Genomic DNA, 17,015 nt, shown 5'->3' on the forward strand with positions numbered 1-17,015 from the left:
GTTAACAGGTCAATTGAGTTAAAGTTATAATTGGTCTAAATTGTGCAAAAGAGTGTGTCCTAGACTGTTAGTCTGATCAGGTTCAAACTTGGTGGGTATGTACTGTAAACTTGATCTTTGGTGATTGTCTAAATGTCATAGGTGAAAGGTCAAATACCTAGAAAGTGTATCCATTTTCTGCTGTCAGCATGTTGGAAAAAGTCATTAAACCACAAATATGTTGACTATAATGAGACAATTAATTTTAAATTAGAACCTATGCAGCTGTTTAGGGTCAAGGTCATGTTCATTGTAGATCCATGCCATCATAAAAGAGAAGAGTACCATAGATTGCCATCTTGTCTTATGTTTTAATAGTAATAGATGCTAAGATCCCATAACAAGGGAGTTTATTAGGCAAGTTTCAGGAGAGATATGATTGATAAAGATGGCTACCTTCAAGGTATGCAAAGAATTAAGATGACTAATGAAGAAATCCATGGCAGAATGAAGGTGAGATGACAAAACTATTAATTAATGGATCATTCAACTGTCAATTTGAGTATAGTTTCATTAGTTTAATGTACGTTTAATTGCTTTGTTCAAGGGCTGTCCTAACATGTTAGTGTTTAATATCATGAGATGCAAGGTTAAATTGTGACTAACATGCAACATCATGTAACATGTTGAAAATTTCAAGTTTCATTGCTTACACTACATTTCGTTTTAATAGAATGTTGAGTGAAACTACCCACTGCTGTAGGGGATGAAACATTTGGTGTTTAATCCACAAGCTCCAGCTCATTCCTTGGGGCTTAAATTTCAACTCCTACCCAGATCCCAACGAAGAGAGCAAGTGACGTCTGCTCTGCAATGCGACAATAGCATAAGAGACGGTGGTATTAACAGACCTTATGGGGAAAAGTTAACACGTCATTTAATGAAAGTGAAAATATCCCCATCTTGGTGGGGTGGAATTCATTTCCCCTGTGGGTTGTATAACAAAAGAGAAATCTGTTAAAGCAACGATGATTATTAATGCATCTTTGCGTGATTGATTACTAATCCATCTTTGCGTGATTGATTATTAATCCATATTTGCATGATTGATTTTTATACAAATATTGAATGGTTATGATTGCAATAGTGCAAATATTTCATGAGTTGAAAGATGGAATGTTCCATTCAACGGGGCACAGCAGAGTTGAATGGAACATATTACATCTTTCAACGAATGAAATATTTGCACTATTGCACGAATGGAAACCATTCATTATTTTTATTATACAACATATTATATTAAGATGGGTAAAATGCACTCATGCAACCGATTGTTTTGAACAGACAGGTTTCTCTGCTCTCTTACCATTGAAAAAGTGCTATCAAAAAAGTATAACTCATGGTTCTATTTCATAGAGTGGAATAGAGCGGATTTTGCATGCAATCAACGAGCAATTGACCAATCAAATGACCAGACTACAATATGGTGTTGTATAATAATCCATATTTGCATGATTGATTATTAATCCATCTTCTTTCTGCTTAGACGTTGAAGGACAGCGTAGTAAAATCAGAGGATTCCGTGAAGAGACTGTTAGCAGAGATCAAGATGCTAGGTCAAAGGGTCGGTCAATCCCATAAAGCCGTACAGAAGGAGGAAGAGCCAGGTACATTTTCAAGTTTCTTCCTTTTGGGTTTGGTACGTTGAGAGTACAAGATGGATATGATGCTCGCATTGTATAAAATTATTGGTAGCAGTATTCTGGAGACAATGGGTTGTAGGACTATTGTTTGCGAGCGGGTCACAGATATGGTCATGTGCGAAGAAAGTTGGAATGAATTTCAAAACTAACCAATGAGTCTGTCTTGCGTACAAAGATTTACTTCGCTGCTAAATAAACCCGAGCGCGTTTAGCAGGAGTGTCAAGCATAAATCAGGGACGTTTAAATTTGGTTAAAATGTTCTATTTATGGTAGTTCACAAGCGAGAATGTTACCTAACTTATATGGAATTGATGCCAAGTTTTTGTATTGAATGAGTGCAGTTGTTAAATTTTTTGTCCCCGCCATCCCCACCCCACCCCCAGAAAGAAGTATCCCTAACCGTGATGGAATATCACTTAGTAATATTCAGTCTTACCGAAGGCGATGGAGTCCAACAGAGTTGAGGAGAGTGGAATTTTCCAAAGGTTAAAGTGTCACTGTTCCCCTGACCAACACGGGAATGATGCTAACTTTGTTAATTAAGGCGAGGATAACAACTAGGTACTTGACTCCATAAAGAACTGGGACATGTGGGTGTGTAGAACAGAAAAATATAGTGATACAATTACTGACTGAAACACCCGTTCCTATAGAACTCGTACATGTGAGTGTTTAGAACAGAAAAATATAATGATACAATTACCGACTGAAACACCCCTTCATGAAATTACACCCTTCATATAAATTACAAATGAATACTAGAATTATAGCATTAAGAATTTCTAGAAATTAATTCTAGAAATCTCTTTTCACGTCTTCAAATGACAATTTCAATCCAAAAGTTCGGTAAGCTTCAGGTCGCTGTCACTGTTTCACCAACTCCCGTCTTTTGGGCCACTTTCTCTTTAGGCCAGCACCCCTTGTCTCTCTTGCTCCGCTGATGATTGTCGAGAACTGCAGGGTACAAAATACGTTAACTAGTATTTTGTCTAAATACATGCTCTGGAATTATCCCGAGGGTATTTGTAAGACGAACCCTAACCACAGTGAATCTTCCTGCAGATGTGAATTTCCCTTTGGGATATTGAAAACGCATAACACATAATAACATAAATAATTACATAAACCCACCACCTAGTCCTAAATAATCACAAGGCTCCCAATTCTATAATGCCCCCACTAACTGCTCCAATACAACACTTACTATATGCATACTATCTCTACCCCTAGGGCAGCTTCAATGGCCAGGATTATTCTAGAACATAATCTATGTATCTAAAATATCATGCCATACCCTAAGACACAATTCTCCTCTCTAAAGTGACCCTGATTGCATTATCTTGTAACACATATTACTAAGTATTATTGACATATCTCCTAGGCTAGAGCCAAAGTTACCTAGGTCAGGATACAAACCTCCACAATAACAGTGACACTTCAATAAGCAATGAATAGAATAAATAATTCTAATACCTTGAAACATCATTCCCCACATAACAAGGATAAATAATGTGACTTACTTCACTGGGCTTTGACTTGCTCTCCAGGTACAGACTGGCGCCACGATACATCCACACAGAACCGGTTACTGGTCAAATTAACTCAGGTGGTGACAATAAATAATATATGTTTTTTTGCATATAAAATGTTGGCCTCGCAGGTTAAGCTTCAAGCATCTCAACAAGCCTGAATACAACTTAGTGCCCTCACAGGGTCTTACCACAACAGCAATAATAACCACACACCACGCCCACAGAGGACACAGCCAGTCTTGTACAACTGTACCTTTCAAACCCTGGGAGTCAAGTGAGGAATATTCTCCAACTCTGAAATGAATGCATACCATGTACTGCTCAAAACAATACATAACACAAAACAAGACACAAACAAGACAAATATGCAGGACACAAAGGGATAAAGCTACTACCTTCAAGGCAGGTTCAATCTAGCTTGCGCCATTCAGAGTCACTCAAGTGATACATAAGGCAATACAATAGGGACTTGTATCTGCTGTGACATAAAGAATACATCAAGTTTATTTACTCCGTCCTCAGATTTAGTGTAAAGTATTTTTTTGGGGTGAATTTTGTAAGGATAACAAGTTCGTTCCTTTTTTCCTAGAACTGAATAAGTATTCACGCAAAGCAAATTGCTCTTTTTACCCATCATCAAAGTAGCTGTGCAGTTACTAGTGTATTGGAAACAATATTATACCTGCCATAAGTTTTGCCATATGCTACTGTGCATTATTTTTTGGGGGAGGGGGGGGTTTCCCTTAAATTGTATGTGCATTGTGTCACGTTTGTTTTGACAAATAAGGCTTTGTTCTGTGCAGTGATAATCTTTTCCTATAATCCCAGAGATATAAATATAAATATATTTAGAGGAAAATCTTGAAAATGGTTGTAACAAAATTGAAGCCGGGTCAGGCCAGATCTTTCTGGAAACCCTGCACGTAATGAGACTAGGAGAGAATTGGTCTGGGAGGAATGGGAGAGGGGGGGGGTGTGGGTTTTAGTGGAATATTTAGGAACATTGCAGTTATTGTGTGTTGTTCTCCATCTCAATTAAAGACCTGTTATTTATGTGTAAATTAACACCTAGTTACTTAGTATTTTGCTGTTTGGATGCAGCCAGGGGTGGGACCTAGATTCCTCATCTCTTAGATTTTGTCTGTAACCCCACCAAAACACATATCCAGTACCACTAAACCCACTCCGAACTCTGTTGCTCCATTTACCCGAGCGAATCTTGCTATGAAATTGACTGACTTGCTACACAAGTGCAAAGATACTGGGCATTTTTTTTCCATTAATAGAAACTCTGGTGTTATCATCAATATAATGATAAACAAAATGGAGAAACTTTCAGCACATGTATTCAAAATAGTAAACACTTACTTATTGCCTCCACTCCACCCTCCAGTTTAATATTCTGGCTTTGCTTTCTTATTATGTGCAGGTTTGAGATGTAGTACATTTCTCCATCCGTGTTATTGTCAGATAATGAAATGAGAATGAGAATTAATAAAATTGTAAAAGAAATGTTTCCTTCCTCGACAGCATGACTTCATATCCGTCACTTCTTCAGTATCTACCTAAATGAAAAATGTAGGCTGAATTTTAGACACAATAATGTCGTAGTCCACCAGAACAAGGTTAATTTGAGATTTTACACTCACACCCTGCTGATCCAGTTCCAAGCTGTTTACTGTTAAAATGTGCTAAACCTCCGATATGTTCCTTTAAAGGCTAACTTGATGATGTTATCAGCTCTTCTAGAACATGCTTTAATGTTAATGTTAAGTTTTGTTAACCCATTGCTTTACATAAATTCTCACTCAACCAAAGCATGTTCCTTTAACTTGATACTAAAACAACAACACCCTTGCACCCATTGAAAGAAAATTAAACACCATCTATCCAAAAGTTGACAAATTTGTACTACCACTGTAAACATGTCATTTGAGACAGGTAAATATCTTTTTGTGATTTTGTGCTGGATCTGAGGAACTCAGCTAAATGGTTAAAGTATTAGACTAAATAGTCTTGTCACTCTAAACCGATGAACCTCGGCAAATAAATGGGTCGTTACCTTACAAATTAAAAGTGGCATAAAAAATCTAGCCTAGTCTGATAGCGCTGTTTTTCAACCGTTCACAACAAAGTAACTGAGGTTTGTTAAACTTTGTTTCTAAAGTCATCTTTTTTATGAATTTTTCCTTCATGTCTTTCCATTGTAATATAGCTTGTAAATCTATTGCAAACACAAAACTTTTACATTTTTTTTTTACATTTTATAATAATATACTGTAACTACTGTAGTTGATACAACAATACTAGACATTTCACTAGTAGATGGGTTATAAATTAAAAAAAAAAAAATTGACATTTCTGACATTACATAAGTTAGGGAAATCATTAAATGTTCTTAGATCTCTGTCTGTGGCTCTGACTCCCTCCCACCAAGAAAGTGTTAATCCCCCACCCCCTCCTATCACCCAAAGCAATCCGTTTTCGCCCTTTAAATTATTGGCTATGGTTGACTCATTCGAGTCTTCAAATGTAACATGCATGATCAACACTTTATGCAGAGTTCTTACGTCTACATGGCTTGTGTATTCCTATCTAGTTATTTTCTTTCATACTCTTTTATGGACAGAACCACCTATGGTGTCCACCATGGAACAGCTCCCCGAGAGACCTCCAGAAGACTTAAATTTGGAAGAGACTTGGGAAGATGACGAAACATCAGACAGAGACAATAAATTGGAATCCCAAGCCCCTGTAGCCGATTCAGATCCCTACTCTAGTCTCATTATGGACATGAAAGCCTCCATCTCACCTCCGAGTTAAGTACAGTCTAACTCTTACCAGATCAGGAAAGGCTTACCAGACGATAACCTCCTGAAGGCAGAAGAAGACAGAAAAGTTTGTTCCAATTCTGGTAGCGACGTGCCGAACGCTTCATCAATCCAAAATGACAAGCTGATGGAAGTTTCCCCCGAAGGGATTAGAAATAGGACTAAAGTTGAAGAAGAATCGGAAAGTGATTCGATCCAGCTACCAGAAAGACCTGCCGCTCTCAAACTTTCAGGATCACAAACTTTTTGAGCCACCGATGTTGCAGCTTCTTAAAAGATATATTTAATATTATTATTCGTTTCATCACATAGTATTACAAGGTGAACAAGACAATAAAAGTACAAATAAGTAAAAAATGTGAAAGGAAGTCAACTAAGAAACCCTTTTGGGCTTAATCGAATAGAGTACTCCCTATCTATATGTACATATATATATGTAAATATTTATATAAATATATATATATATATATATATATGTATATATATATATATATGTATATATATATATATATATGTAAATTGTATATAAGCTTTTCTACTTCTTTTTTTTTGTATCACCATGTGTATAAATATTGAAGCACTAAGATATGCAGTATTTTTTCCTTGAAATAGCAAGAGATATAGTAGAGAACACTGTTATGGAAGCTGTACTTAAAACTCTTGAAAAAACTGCTCTCCTAAATTTTAAGGAATAGTTTGGCAGAATTTTTTCTGGGGAAATCTATCTTTATTTCATGCATAGTCTTGAATACTTCTGCAATACCATAAGACCATCTCTGCCCTGCACCTAAAAATACTGGGTTTTTTATTCTCTCTTGCATGTTTTCAAAAGTGCCCTTCTCAAGGGTATCATGTTGAAAATTTTCTCATATTTACAGATGGAAATTATGAAGTTATGTCAATTGAGGTCATCAGCGGCCAAAATACAAAAACCTTGTAGTCTAGTTTAGTGAATATCTGTAGCATCGGTAAAATGTCATAATAAGGTGGTAGGTCCCCCTCACTGAGCATTACACTTTGAGCAGTTCCGTTAAGAGGTCAAATGTAAATTGGAGTCATCAGCTGCCAAAAGCCTGAAATCCTTGTCAACATCAAACTCAAAGCTGCGATTATCCTCATGCTCAGAAATGTACAAGAACTGAATGTTCTATGAAGAGGTCAAAGGTCACTTAGGGTCAAATTCTGACCACCTTGATCAGGCGCGTATCCAGGGGGGGCGTTGGGGGCGCGCGTATCCAGGGGGGCGTTGGGGGCGTGCGCCCCCCAGGTAAGAAATAGAGGCGAGAAAAAAAGAGAGAAGAAAAACGGGAAAAAGAGGGGAAAGAAGGGGAGGAAGGAAGGGAAAAGAAAAAGAAGAAATAGAGGAAATGGAGAAAAGGAGGGAGTAGAAAAAAGGGCAAGCAACTGGGAAGAGAAAAAAAACAGTGACATAATTACAGGGCTGATCCCTATTATACACATAGGGTAGCCAGTGACGGATCGATGATTTTGGAAGGGGTGTGCGCCTCACCCTACCCCTTACACCGACAACTCCATTTTGACGTTTTCATATTTCCTCTCTCACTAATATATCTATATAAATATATATATTTATATATATATATATATATAGATATATATGTATATGTATATATATATATATTTATATATATATAAACAATTGTACAATTGTGCTATGAAACCAACTGTGGCTGGTCTCGAACTCGACCGAGTCGTCGGGAACATGATGCATTTCGGTATTAGACCAGGATCTATATGGAACTGCACTAGACATATGTCCTTCGATGCAACACTGCCATCCAGAGATAAAATGTTATACTCCGGCGTGAATGCTAATTGTTACCCTAAACCTCGTACCGTAACTCATACAATGAATCTAAAAATAAATTCCTCATGTGATTGGAGAATTGAGCACATCTCCTGTGAATATCATGTAGTGCGTGGGGGGGGGGGGGGGGGCAGGCGGACGCACCTATCACTTCTTGAGATTGTTCCAATCTGCGTGAAAATGCCCCACCCTCACAACCCCTACGCCCCACCCCTCTTATCGCTTCCCGATGGGTTACAAAACTTAAACAATAACCTTCGCCCGTAGTACCAAAAACTTGCCAAAATCCGGCAACACACCACTTCATCGATAGATAACGAGTCTAGTGATCCGGCTGTGCATTAGTGATGCTAGAGGTGGTGCATATGGCAAGCCCTTTTAACATTTACCTCGCAATTAGACTTAAGTCGAATACATTTCACTTAAATGTTATTCCACTTTAGTAAAATGTATTCCACTTAAGTGGAATTCAATATCCCTTAAGTAGAATTCCATTTCTCTTAAGTGGAAATGGACATTTCTATATCACTTAAGTGGATATGCCTCCCACTTAAGTGGAATTGTATTTCACATAAGTGGAATAACATTTCACTTAAGCTAAATAGCCCATCTATTTCACTTAAGTGGAATACAATTCCACTCAAGTGAAATGCATTTCCACTTAAGTAAAATACAATTCCACTTAAGTGGAATGCATTTCAACTTAAGTGGAATTGTATTCCACTTAAGTGGAATACAATTTCACTTAAGTGGAATAATATCTTTTGCTCGTCAATTTCACTCAGTAGAATTCTATTCTGCTTAAGTAAAATACAATTCCACTTAAGTGGAAGTGTTGATATGTGACTTATATATAAATACAATTTAGGGTAATGTTCGTCGTAACGCATTCAATTGCTCATCACATATGATGATGTAGTCGATCCTCGTTGCACGTGTGTATCATGGCTATGGCTAATCATTCACATCTAAACATTGCTGGAATTCGATCAAATAATTGTTGTTGTTAGAGACAATTCGAAGTGTTGTTTCCTCACTTGCACAGGGGAACAATCAGTATGAAGCACTACAGAGGCGACTTACATCTTGTTAAAGTAACATAGGCAGTACTCGTAACTTTTTAGATAGTGAAACTTTTGACGAAATAAAAGATTCCATCCAAAATCCAAAAAAAGTAATACGTTCTCTTGCCCTTGTCAATGCGTGTTCGGCTGTAGCTCCAACCACTTGTAATGTATTTACCATGGCTTTATTTTGGTAATGGTATTCGTCAGGTACCAGGTCAGGTACGTACGTACTCACCTTGCACGGATGTTAAGTGCTAGCTGGATCACGATGGACAGCCGATATTCATTGTGCACATATCGACACCACGTACGTACACGTATCGCGGCAAGTTGTTTATAATGGCGCGCAAAGGCATGGGCAAAGTTTGGCGTTGAATGTACTAGCCAATCACATTCCACAGAAGTGGAATAGACTAGCCAATCACATTCCACTTAAGTGAAATAGACTATCCAATCACATTTCACTTAAATGGAATGCATTTCCCCTTAAGTGGAATTGTATTCTACTTAAGGGAAATAGAAAGGACATTCCACTTAAGTGGAATTGTATCCACTTAAGTAGAATACAATTCCACTTAAGTGAAATGCATTTCCACTTAAGTGAAATACAATCCCCTTAAGTGAAATAGATTTAGCTTAAGTAAGATGCAGTGACAAGTTGATGAATTCAGCTTAAGTAAAATACAATTAAGCTTAAGTGAAATGGTATTCCACTTAAGTGAAATAGAATTCCACGTAAGTTAAATAGTATTCTGCTTAAGTGATATTGAATTCCCCTTAAGTGAAATGTATTCGACTTAAGTCGAATTGCGAGGTAAATGTTAAAACGGCTTGCCATACGTGCCCTGACCTAAATGGAGTGTAACCACTCCCGATTTTGCAATTTCCCAAGATCAGGCCCGAAAAATCCCAAGAAATACCAAGAACACTGTGCTGTATGGATTTCTAGCAATATCCAGCGATATCTAGGGATGAATATCCCAAGATCTTACCTAAACTGAAGGCAGATAGAGAATCGAAACCTTCAGTGTACTGAACTTGAAACTGTGCGTCTTTCGAAATGAAAAGAAGTAGGGAATTGCACAATAAACAAATCAAAGTTATTTATTTCAGTCTCATTTCAATTATTCGAATTTGTTAAGCAAACAGCAGATATCACATCATATAAGTGAGCATGAAAATGGCGTTCCAGGATGAACAGCCTTCAAACCATGGGCGCAGATCCTGGTGCGGACAGCGGGACGCGTCCCCATCAACTTTTTCAGTAGTGGGGACATGATATACCGTGTCCCCACCAATGTCTTGACCAATAGCTGCATATCAAGTTCCCCTGTATTGAACTTTGGCGCAGTTAGATCCAGCCCAGCCCCCCGGTTCCTACGCCCTTGCTAACCACTGCGTCACAGCAACTGTTGAGAAATAATGCTAATTTTTTCTTCAAAATGGAACGGAGGGTGATGTTCAAAATGCTGTACTTGTAAACAGGATAACTCAACACGTACACCTTTATTGAACTTCATATTTCAAATGGTTTTAAAATTGGCATTATTTTCAGTGATTAATACTACATGACTCTAGGTTTGGCAGTAACTTGTGAAAATGTTTCATAGTGAAAATAAAACAATGTCATGTAACTCATTAATTATTAAAGGGGTGGCAGAGCTGCTTTTCTTGCTCAAATTGATCAAAGAATATGTCCATGTGCTCATACATAGAGCATCTGTATGTCTTTATTTCACATAGGAAGACTGTTCTCTCTGGGTATTGAAACATTTTGGAATATAAATTCTACCTTTTTGAGTCCTTAAGAGATCTTAATTCTTTTGATTGCCTTGTTGCTAAAGTAATGGTCAAGGCAACGTTTCCTGAATCTGCATAGCTCATGTCGCGGAGCGGTTGAAAACTATTAATATACAACAACCAGTTAAAACAACAGTATCAGGCAGTATTTTATCACCCTCCGTTCCATTTTTGAAGAAAAAATTACGATTAAAACATTGTACACTTCTATCGCTAAGCATACAATTTCCGAGGAAACAACACCGTGAAACTGGAGAACATTTATGAATAAGAAAGGTTTGATTTGACTGCTTTGAAATAACGTATGACTGGAAAGATGCGTCGAGCGCTCTCCATCGGCCTCTTTTTTGGTCAGTGCGCAACTTCAGAGGAACAATAGAAACCCGAAAAAAAAACTTTTAAAACGAACAAAGGATTCACAAACCTTTGTTCTGCCTAAAAGATAAGCAGAATGAAAATAAAATAAAACTGTTAGCAAACTGATTATCCACTAGAGAGCCTGTGTAATAGAATGAGTAAAAGTTTCGATCCTAGCAGGATCTTCTTCAGAGGCTAAAAACTAAGATAAGCAGAAAGTTTGGTTTATTGTAGATTTGTGTGGGCGGAATTAGCCCGATTGATACGGGGAAAGGTGATTAATTTGCTCTAGGTGGGTTATGGTGCGGTTATCTATAATTCTTTCGAAAATCTTACCTAAGGCTGGGAGGAGACTAACTGGTCGATAGTTTTGAATTTTGGTGAGGTCTTTACTTAGTTTCGGTATTAAAATCTTTTTGGCGGATTTCCATGGGGTTGGGAAATGACCCAGTCTAAGGAGTTCGTTAAGTAATGGGAAAATATGAGAGTTAATGAATATCGGAGGGAAGTTTTTAGGCATTTGGTCATTTATGTTGTCAGGACCAGTGGAGGATGCATGTTTTAGTGGCACTATACCAATTGTTTATATCTATTTTATTGAGTAGAGGGATGTTTTTGTTGAGACATCCTAATGGGTTGGTGTTAAAGCTGGTTGCATTACTGATAATTGTACGGTCTATTTCGTGTTTACAGCTGATATCGTATGGGGGGCCATCGTAGATATTGAATATACTTTTAAAGTACGATTCAATTAGCTTTATTTGGTCTTGAGTTTTTGTGATGAGGTTACCTACTTTATCTCTAAGGCCTTGGTCTGTTTTACCTGTGTTTGGTGTTGTAATGGGGTTAATGATTTTTTTTTTTAATTTTCCAAAAGTGTTTCGGGTTTTTATCATTAATGATTAAATCGCAGTTGTTTTGGACGCGGTTTTGTTCATCCGCCAATATTTGTCTGTTTATTGCTGTTTAAGTTGGTTAATTTGGGTTTTTAGAGTTGGGTCTCGGGAAATGATATAAGTTCTACGTAGGCGACGTCTGAGTTTCATAAGTGTAAGAATATTCTTATTTAGTTTTCGTTTTCTGTTTTGTTTTTAAGGGACAGTGTCTTTTGAAAGTATAGAAGATATGATGGGCAACGCTGTCACAGTAATTGTCGATGTAATTTAGCTCGTTGTTTTGGTTGTTGTATTTTGGGAGTCTGTTTTATTGTAATTATACGTCAATTCGTTATTTAGTATGCAGTTGAGGTTTATGTCTAACTCAAAAACGAGTGGAAAATGGTCACTGATTTAGTCATCTTCTAGGATTTGTATCGAATGTGTTTTAGTTGCGTGGTGATTTGAGGTTATATGGGTAGTCAAGTAGTTCTGTAATATTGTTTATTGGGTTCATCCTAGGTTTGGTATTTTGGTTAATTATCGTTAAGTTGTATTTATCACATATTTCTAAGAGAGACTTGCCTTTTATAGAAAAAATAATGTGGTGGGCATTTACTAGGAGTTTTTTTTAATTTTTAATAGAACATTTTTTTTTTTTATTATATCGGTGGATATGGGCTCATTTGGGGGACTATAATCATACCACGAAAGTGTCCATTAGCTATAGGTTGCATTGAGGGTGTGTTATTCTTGCGTCAAATGGCGTACCATGGAAGGGGGAGGGGGGGGGTTGAGTGGTCTATCTGTCAGTGGCGGAGCGTCCATACAGTCAGGGAGGCGGATGCCCCCCTGACGGACTCAAATGGACTACTGGCGCCCTTTTCAGCTTTTTACCACTTTTTATTTGTATGCGATTATTGACGTTTTTAATGCGCTCTCATCTACCTATTGACATTTGTCACATTTTTTGGGCGATGACACCTATTTATTCTTCATTTTTTATCTTTTCTGGTAGTTCGCGACACGCTGATTACGAATCAGAAGTTTATTTTGGAATTAGGTGCTGTGTTGGGGCGTGGGGGGCAAAAAACCTGATTAGCAGTAAGCTGCCAAAACTGACCAAAAATCGATCCAAAATCGATTTCGCCCAAATGACGTAACAGGGGGTAACCGATGCTCAGGAGCCCAAATTTGCAACTCCCAGGTCCATATCTGCTTCCGTGCGGGAGATACGTGGTGTCAAAGGAATCTGCATAGCCCTCCAAAAGATTTTATTGATAAGATCCAAAGTACTATTTTTGATTTATTTCGAACGGGAAAACTGATAAAGTAAGGAAAATTACTGTATAACCCCATTGAAAAGGGTTTTTTAAAAAAAAAATATGTTCACAGCTTTGTTGGTGCTCTCAAAACCTCTTGGGTCAAGCGTTATTGTAATAATGCCAACACGGGGTATTGGAAGCTCTTTTATTTCATTCCTCTCTGTCGCCGTCCGGTAAAGAGTTGCTTTTTAAATATAATTTTCATGACCAGGATATTGTACTGTATTTAAAAATACCTTCATTGGACAAATTTGTATGGTTTTGAGTAAGCTTAGCTACCTTTAAGAAACCATCGGAAATTGGGTGTGCAAATCCCTAATAATTTTATTAGAATTGATAATACCGTTGTTTATGACAACAAGCTTTTACGACGCCGGTTTACTGTGTGTTAGGGATATGTTTTTGCTAGATGGGAAGCAATTGTCCAAATAATGCTTTTCTGACCAGTCTTCTACATTGTTAAGCTATTGTATGCTTTATAGAAGACTTCCTTTCACATTGTATATTGCACGTGAAAAAAACAAAATAAATCAAATCAAATAACTAATAATTATTTCTAAACAGTTACTGTGGTTAGTGTTATGTACTTAGAAAGTAAGACAAACTCTCTGTCTAGAATTCAACTCCCAGAGGATGTATTGTTTTGGTATTTCTTTTCCTCATTTTGCAGTTAAAATATTAGAAAAGCCTATCATTTCTCAATTAACAGTTACTGTGGCGAAGTTGTTATGTTGTACAATTTTGCATATTTATTATTGTTTTGTACAATGGAATTGTCAATAAACTGAAAAAAATGAGACATACTCCTTGTCTTGAATTCAAACACCAGAGGATGCATTTGATTTTCTATTTATTTGTCTTCTAATGTTGTGAACATTAAATATTAGAAACGAGCATTAAATCTCAACAGTTCTCGTGGCGCAGTTGGTAGTGCTCTGGACTGGAGAGACAGACAAACTCCATGTCTCCGGTTCGAACCCCAGACAGAGCATTTTATATTTTTGCTCTTTTACTGATTCCATTCTGGACTTTGAAGTTTAAATATTAGAAACGAGCATTAATTCTCAACAGTTCTAGTGGCTCGGTTGGTAGTGCTCTGGACTGGAGAGACAGACAAACTCCATGTCTCCGGTTCGAACCCCAGACAGAGCATTTTATATTTTTGCTCTTTTACTTATTCCATTCTGGACCTTGAAGTTTAAATATTAGAAACGAGCATTAATTCTCAACAGTTCTAGTGGCGCAGTTGGAAGTGCTCTGGACTGGAGAGACAGACAAACTCCATGTCTCTGGTTCGAACCCCAGACAGAGCATTTTATATTTTGCTCTTTTACTGATTTCATTCTGGACTATGAAGTTTAAATATTAGAAACGGGCATTAATTCTCAACAGTTCTAGTGGCGCATTTGGTAGTGCTCTGGACTGGAGAGACAGACAAACTCCATGTCTCCGGTTCGAACCCCAGACAGAGCATTTTATATTTTTGCTCTTTTACTTATTCCATTCTGGACTTTGAAGTTTAAATATTAGAAACGAGCATTAATTCTCAACAGTTCTAGTGGCACAGTTGGTAGTGCTCTGGACTGGAGAGACAGACAAACTCCATGTCTCCGGTTCGAACCCCAGACAGAGCATTTTATATTTTTGCTCTTTTACTAATTCCATTCTGGACTCTGAAGTTTAAATATTAGAAACGAGCATTAATTCTCAACAGTTCTAGTGGCGCAGTTGGAAGTGCTCTGGACTGGAGAGACAGACAAACTCCATGTCTCCGGTTCAATTCCCAGACAGAGCATCATGTCTGCGGTTCATGTCCAGACAGAGCCTTTTACTTTTGTACCCTCTGGAGGGAGTGCAAGTATAAATACAAGAAACAAAGTTTTTCCAGAGGGAACCGAAATGGTGTAATTGGTTATTCCATCATTCAGTAAGCGATTGGTTTGGATTGCATCGGTTCAAGTCCCAGGTGAGTATTTGCAAAAGGAGTTCTGACAAGTGGATAAGGTGAATCCCGAAGGTGGGTGGCCCCCTCCTCCTGACAGGTGGGTAAGGTGAGTACCGAGGTGAGACGGGGTGAAGGTGTGGACAAGGTGAGGTCGCCGCCCCCTCTCCCTGACAAGGTAAAGGCGCGGACAAGTGGAGCTCGCGCCACCCCTCCCCCTGACAAGGTTCACGCGCGGACAAGTGGAGTTCGCCGCCACCCCTCCCCCCCTGACTAGCCAGTCGGGGGGAGGAGTAGTAGTGGAGAAAATGTTTTAAAAAAACAGTCTAAACAGCAGGATCTTTAAATATTTGTAAAGCTTTAGAAACCAGAGGCCCAGCTAATTGTCTAGTGGTAAAGACTTTTGCTTTTGCATCTCAAGTTCCCTGGCTCAAACTCAACCTCTGCTTTTCCTTTTACAATACTCATGTAAAAGGAAGAAATAAAAGGAAGAAAAAAAAGAGTGATACTTTGAAATAACTTCTTTTTTTTTAATGACAAATCAGTTCATGGACAGGATATACCTTCATCCCTCCCACCACAGTTAATACCCTTCAACTACCTGTCCAGAAACAGGTTATCCCTCATCAAATTATTATGCAAATACTAATCAAAACATGCAATACATATTTCATAAACATTCTTAGTGATACCTGCATCTACTATTGAGATGGTTGGTGACAACAGACAGTTATTTTCTATAATGTTTCTATTATTTATAATATCAGCCTGGAGGGGAGTTATTTAATGATACTAAGCAGTCACATGTACATATGGGATAAGCCTATGGCCTTTTTACTTCACACCAGGTGGCTATCCAATTCACACCAGTACATTCTTTTTGGACATTTTTTTTTAAACATTTGGAAGACCATTTCATCATGAGGGGAAAAAGAATTGATTTCTCCTAGATAAACATAATAACCCCATCTTACTTTAGCCAGACATGGCTTGAATCCATAGGTTTGCTTGACGACAAGTTCCCAACAAAAAAGAGTTGGCCTTCCATGGCTGATTGATTATTCACTTTACAATACCATGGCACCCCTGCTACCATCAATTAAATTTTCTTTAACTTTCATTTATTAACTAAACCTGATTTTAATTAATTTTAGATAACTTAATTTTTACATTTTTTGCCCTCCAGTTTGAAAAAGGAAACGATACTACCATAGCACAAACAACATACATGTGGAAAGGTTGCTCCCTTTCATTGCTGTCTCAATCACACACCCCCCCCCCCCCGCTCCGACTACCACACCCCACCAAATTATATACACGAAGAGTGCATTATTGAAAGTTTCTTTAAATATAGCCTTTTCATGCAGTAAACCTGTGCTGCTGCAAACTGAAAATTCAATTAAAAGATTCTCCCTCTTCACTTTCAACACTTTCATTTCTCCTTCTCTATCCTTCACTTCACCACCACCCCCCCACCCCTGGTCCTTCCAACTATCATCCATAACTCCTGCCAATATCAAATTCAGTCACCTTAACATCCCCCCATAAAGTGTCAGTCAGTCAAGCACCACAATGTTTGTAGACCAAGAAATCAACACCCAAAACCCATTTTTAAACTCTAAAGCCCCATCAAATAAAGATGCTGTTTTTTTCTTCTTTTTCTCTAAACAAGATAAACACACAAACACCAAATCCAAAATATATAAAATTCCAATTCCCATTTTGAATATTCTTCAAATTTTGTTTGCCAAGCTACGTTAAAAAAGTGAGTGTTA

General features: G+C 37.8%; 1 protein-coding gene across 1 annotated transcript; it reads left to right on the forward strand.

Moving 5' to 3' along the window:
- Window positions 1–414: 414 nt before the first annotated feature.
- LOC139959786 (uncharacterized) lies at window positions 415–16,158 on the forward strand. The gene is made up of 3 exons (XM_071957632.1): window positions 415–492; window positions 1,526–1,646; window positions 5,845–16,158. The coding sequence occupies exons 1-3, from the start codon at window positions 415–417 to the stop codon at window positions 6,036–6,038; spliced, it is 393 nt and encodes a 130-aa protein (XP_071813733.1). The 3' UTR covers window positions 6,039–16,158.
- The last annotated feature ends 857 nt before the right edge of the window (window positions 16,159–17,015 follow it).

This window comes from Apostichopus japonicus, chromosome 19, assembly GCF_037975245.1.
Source record: "Apostichopus japonicus isolate 1M-3 chromosome 19, ASM3797524v1, whole genome shotgun sequence".
NCBI classification, from domain to species: domain Eukaryota; kingdom Metazoa; phylum Echinodermata; class Holothuroidea; order Aspidochirotida; family Stichopodidae; genus Apostichopus; species Apostichopus japonicus.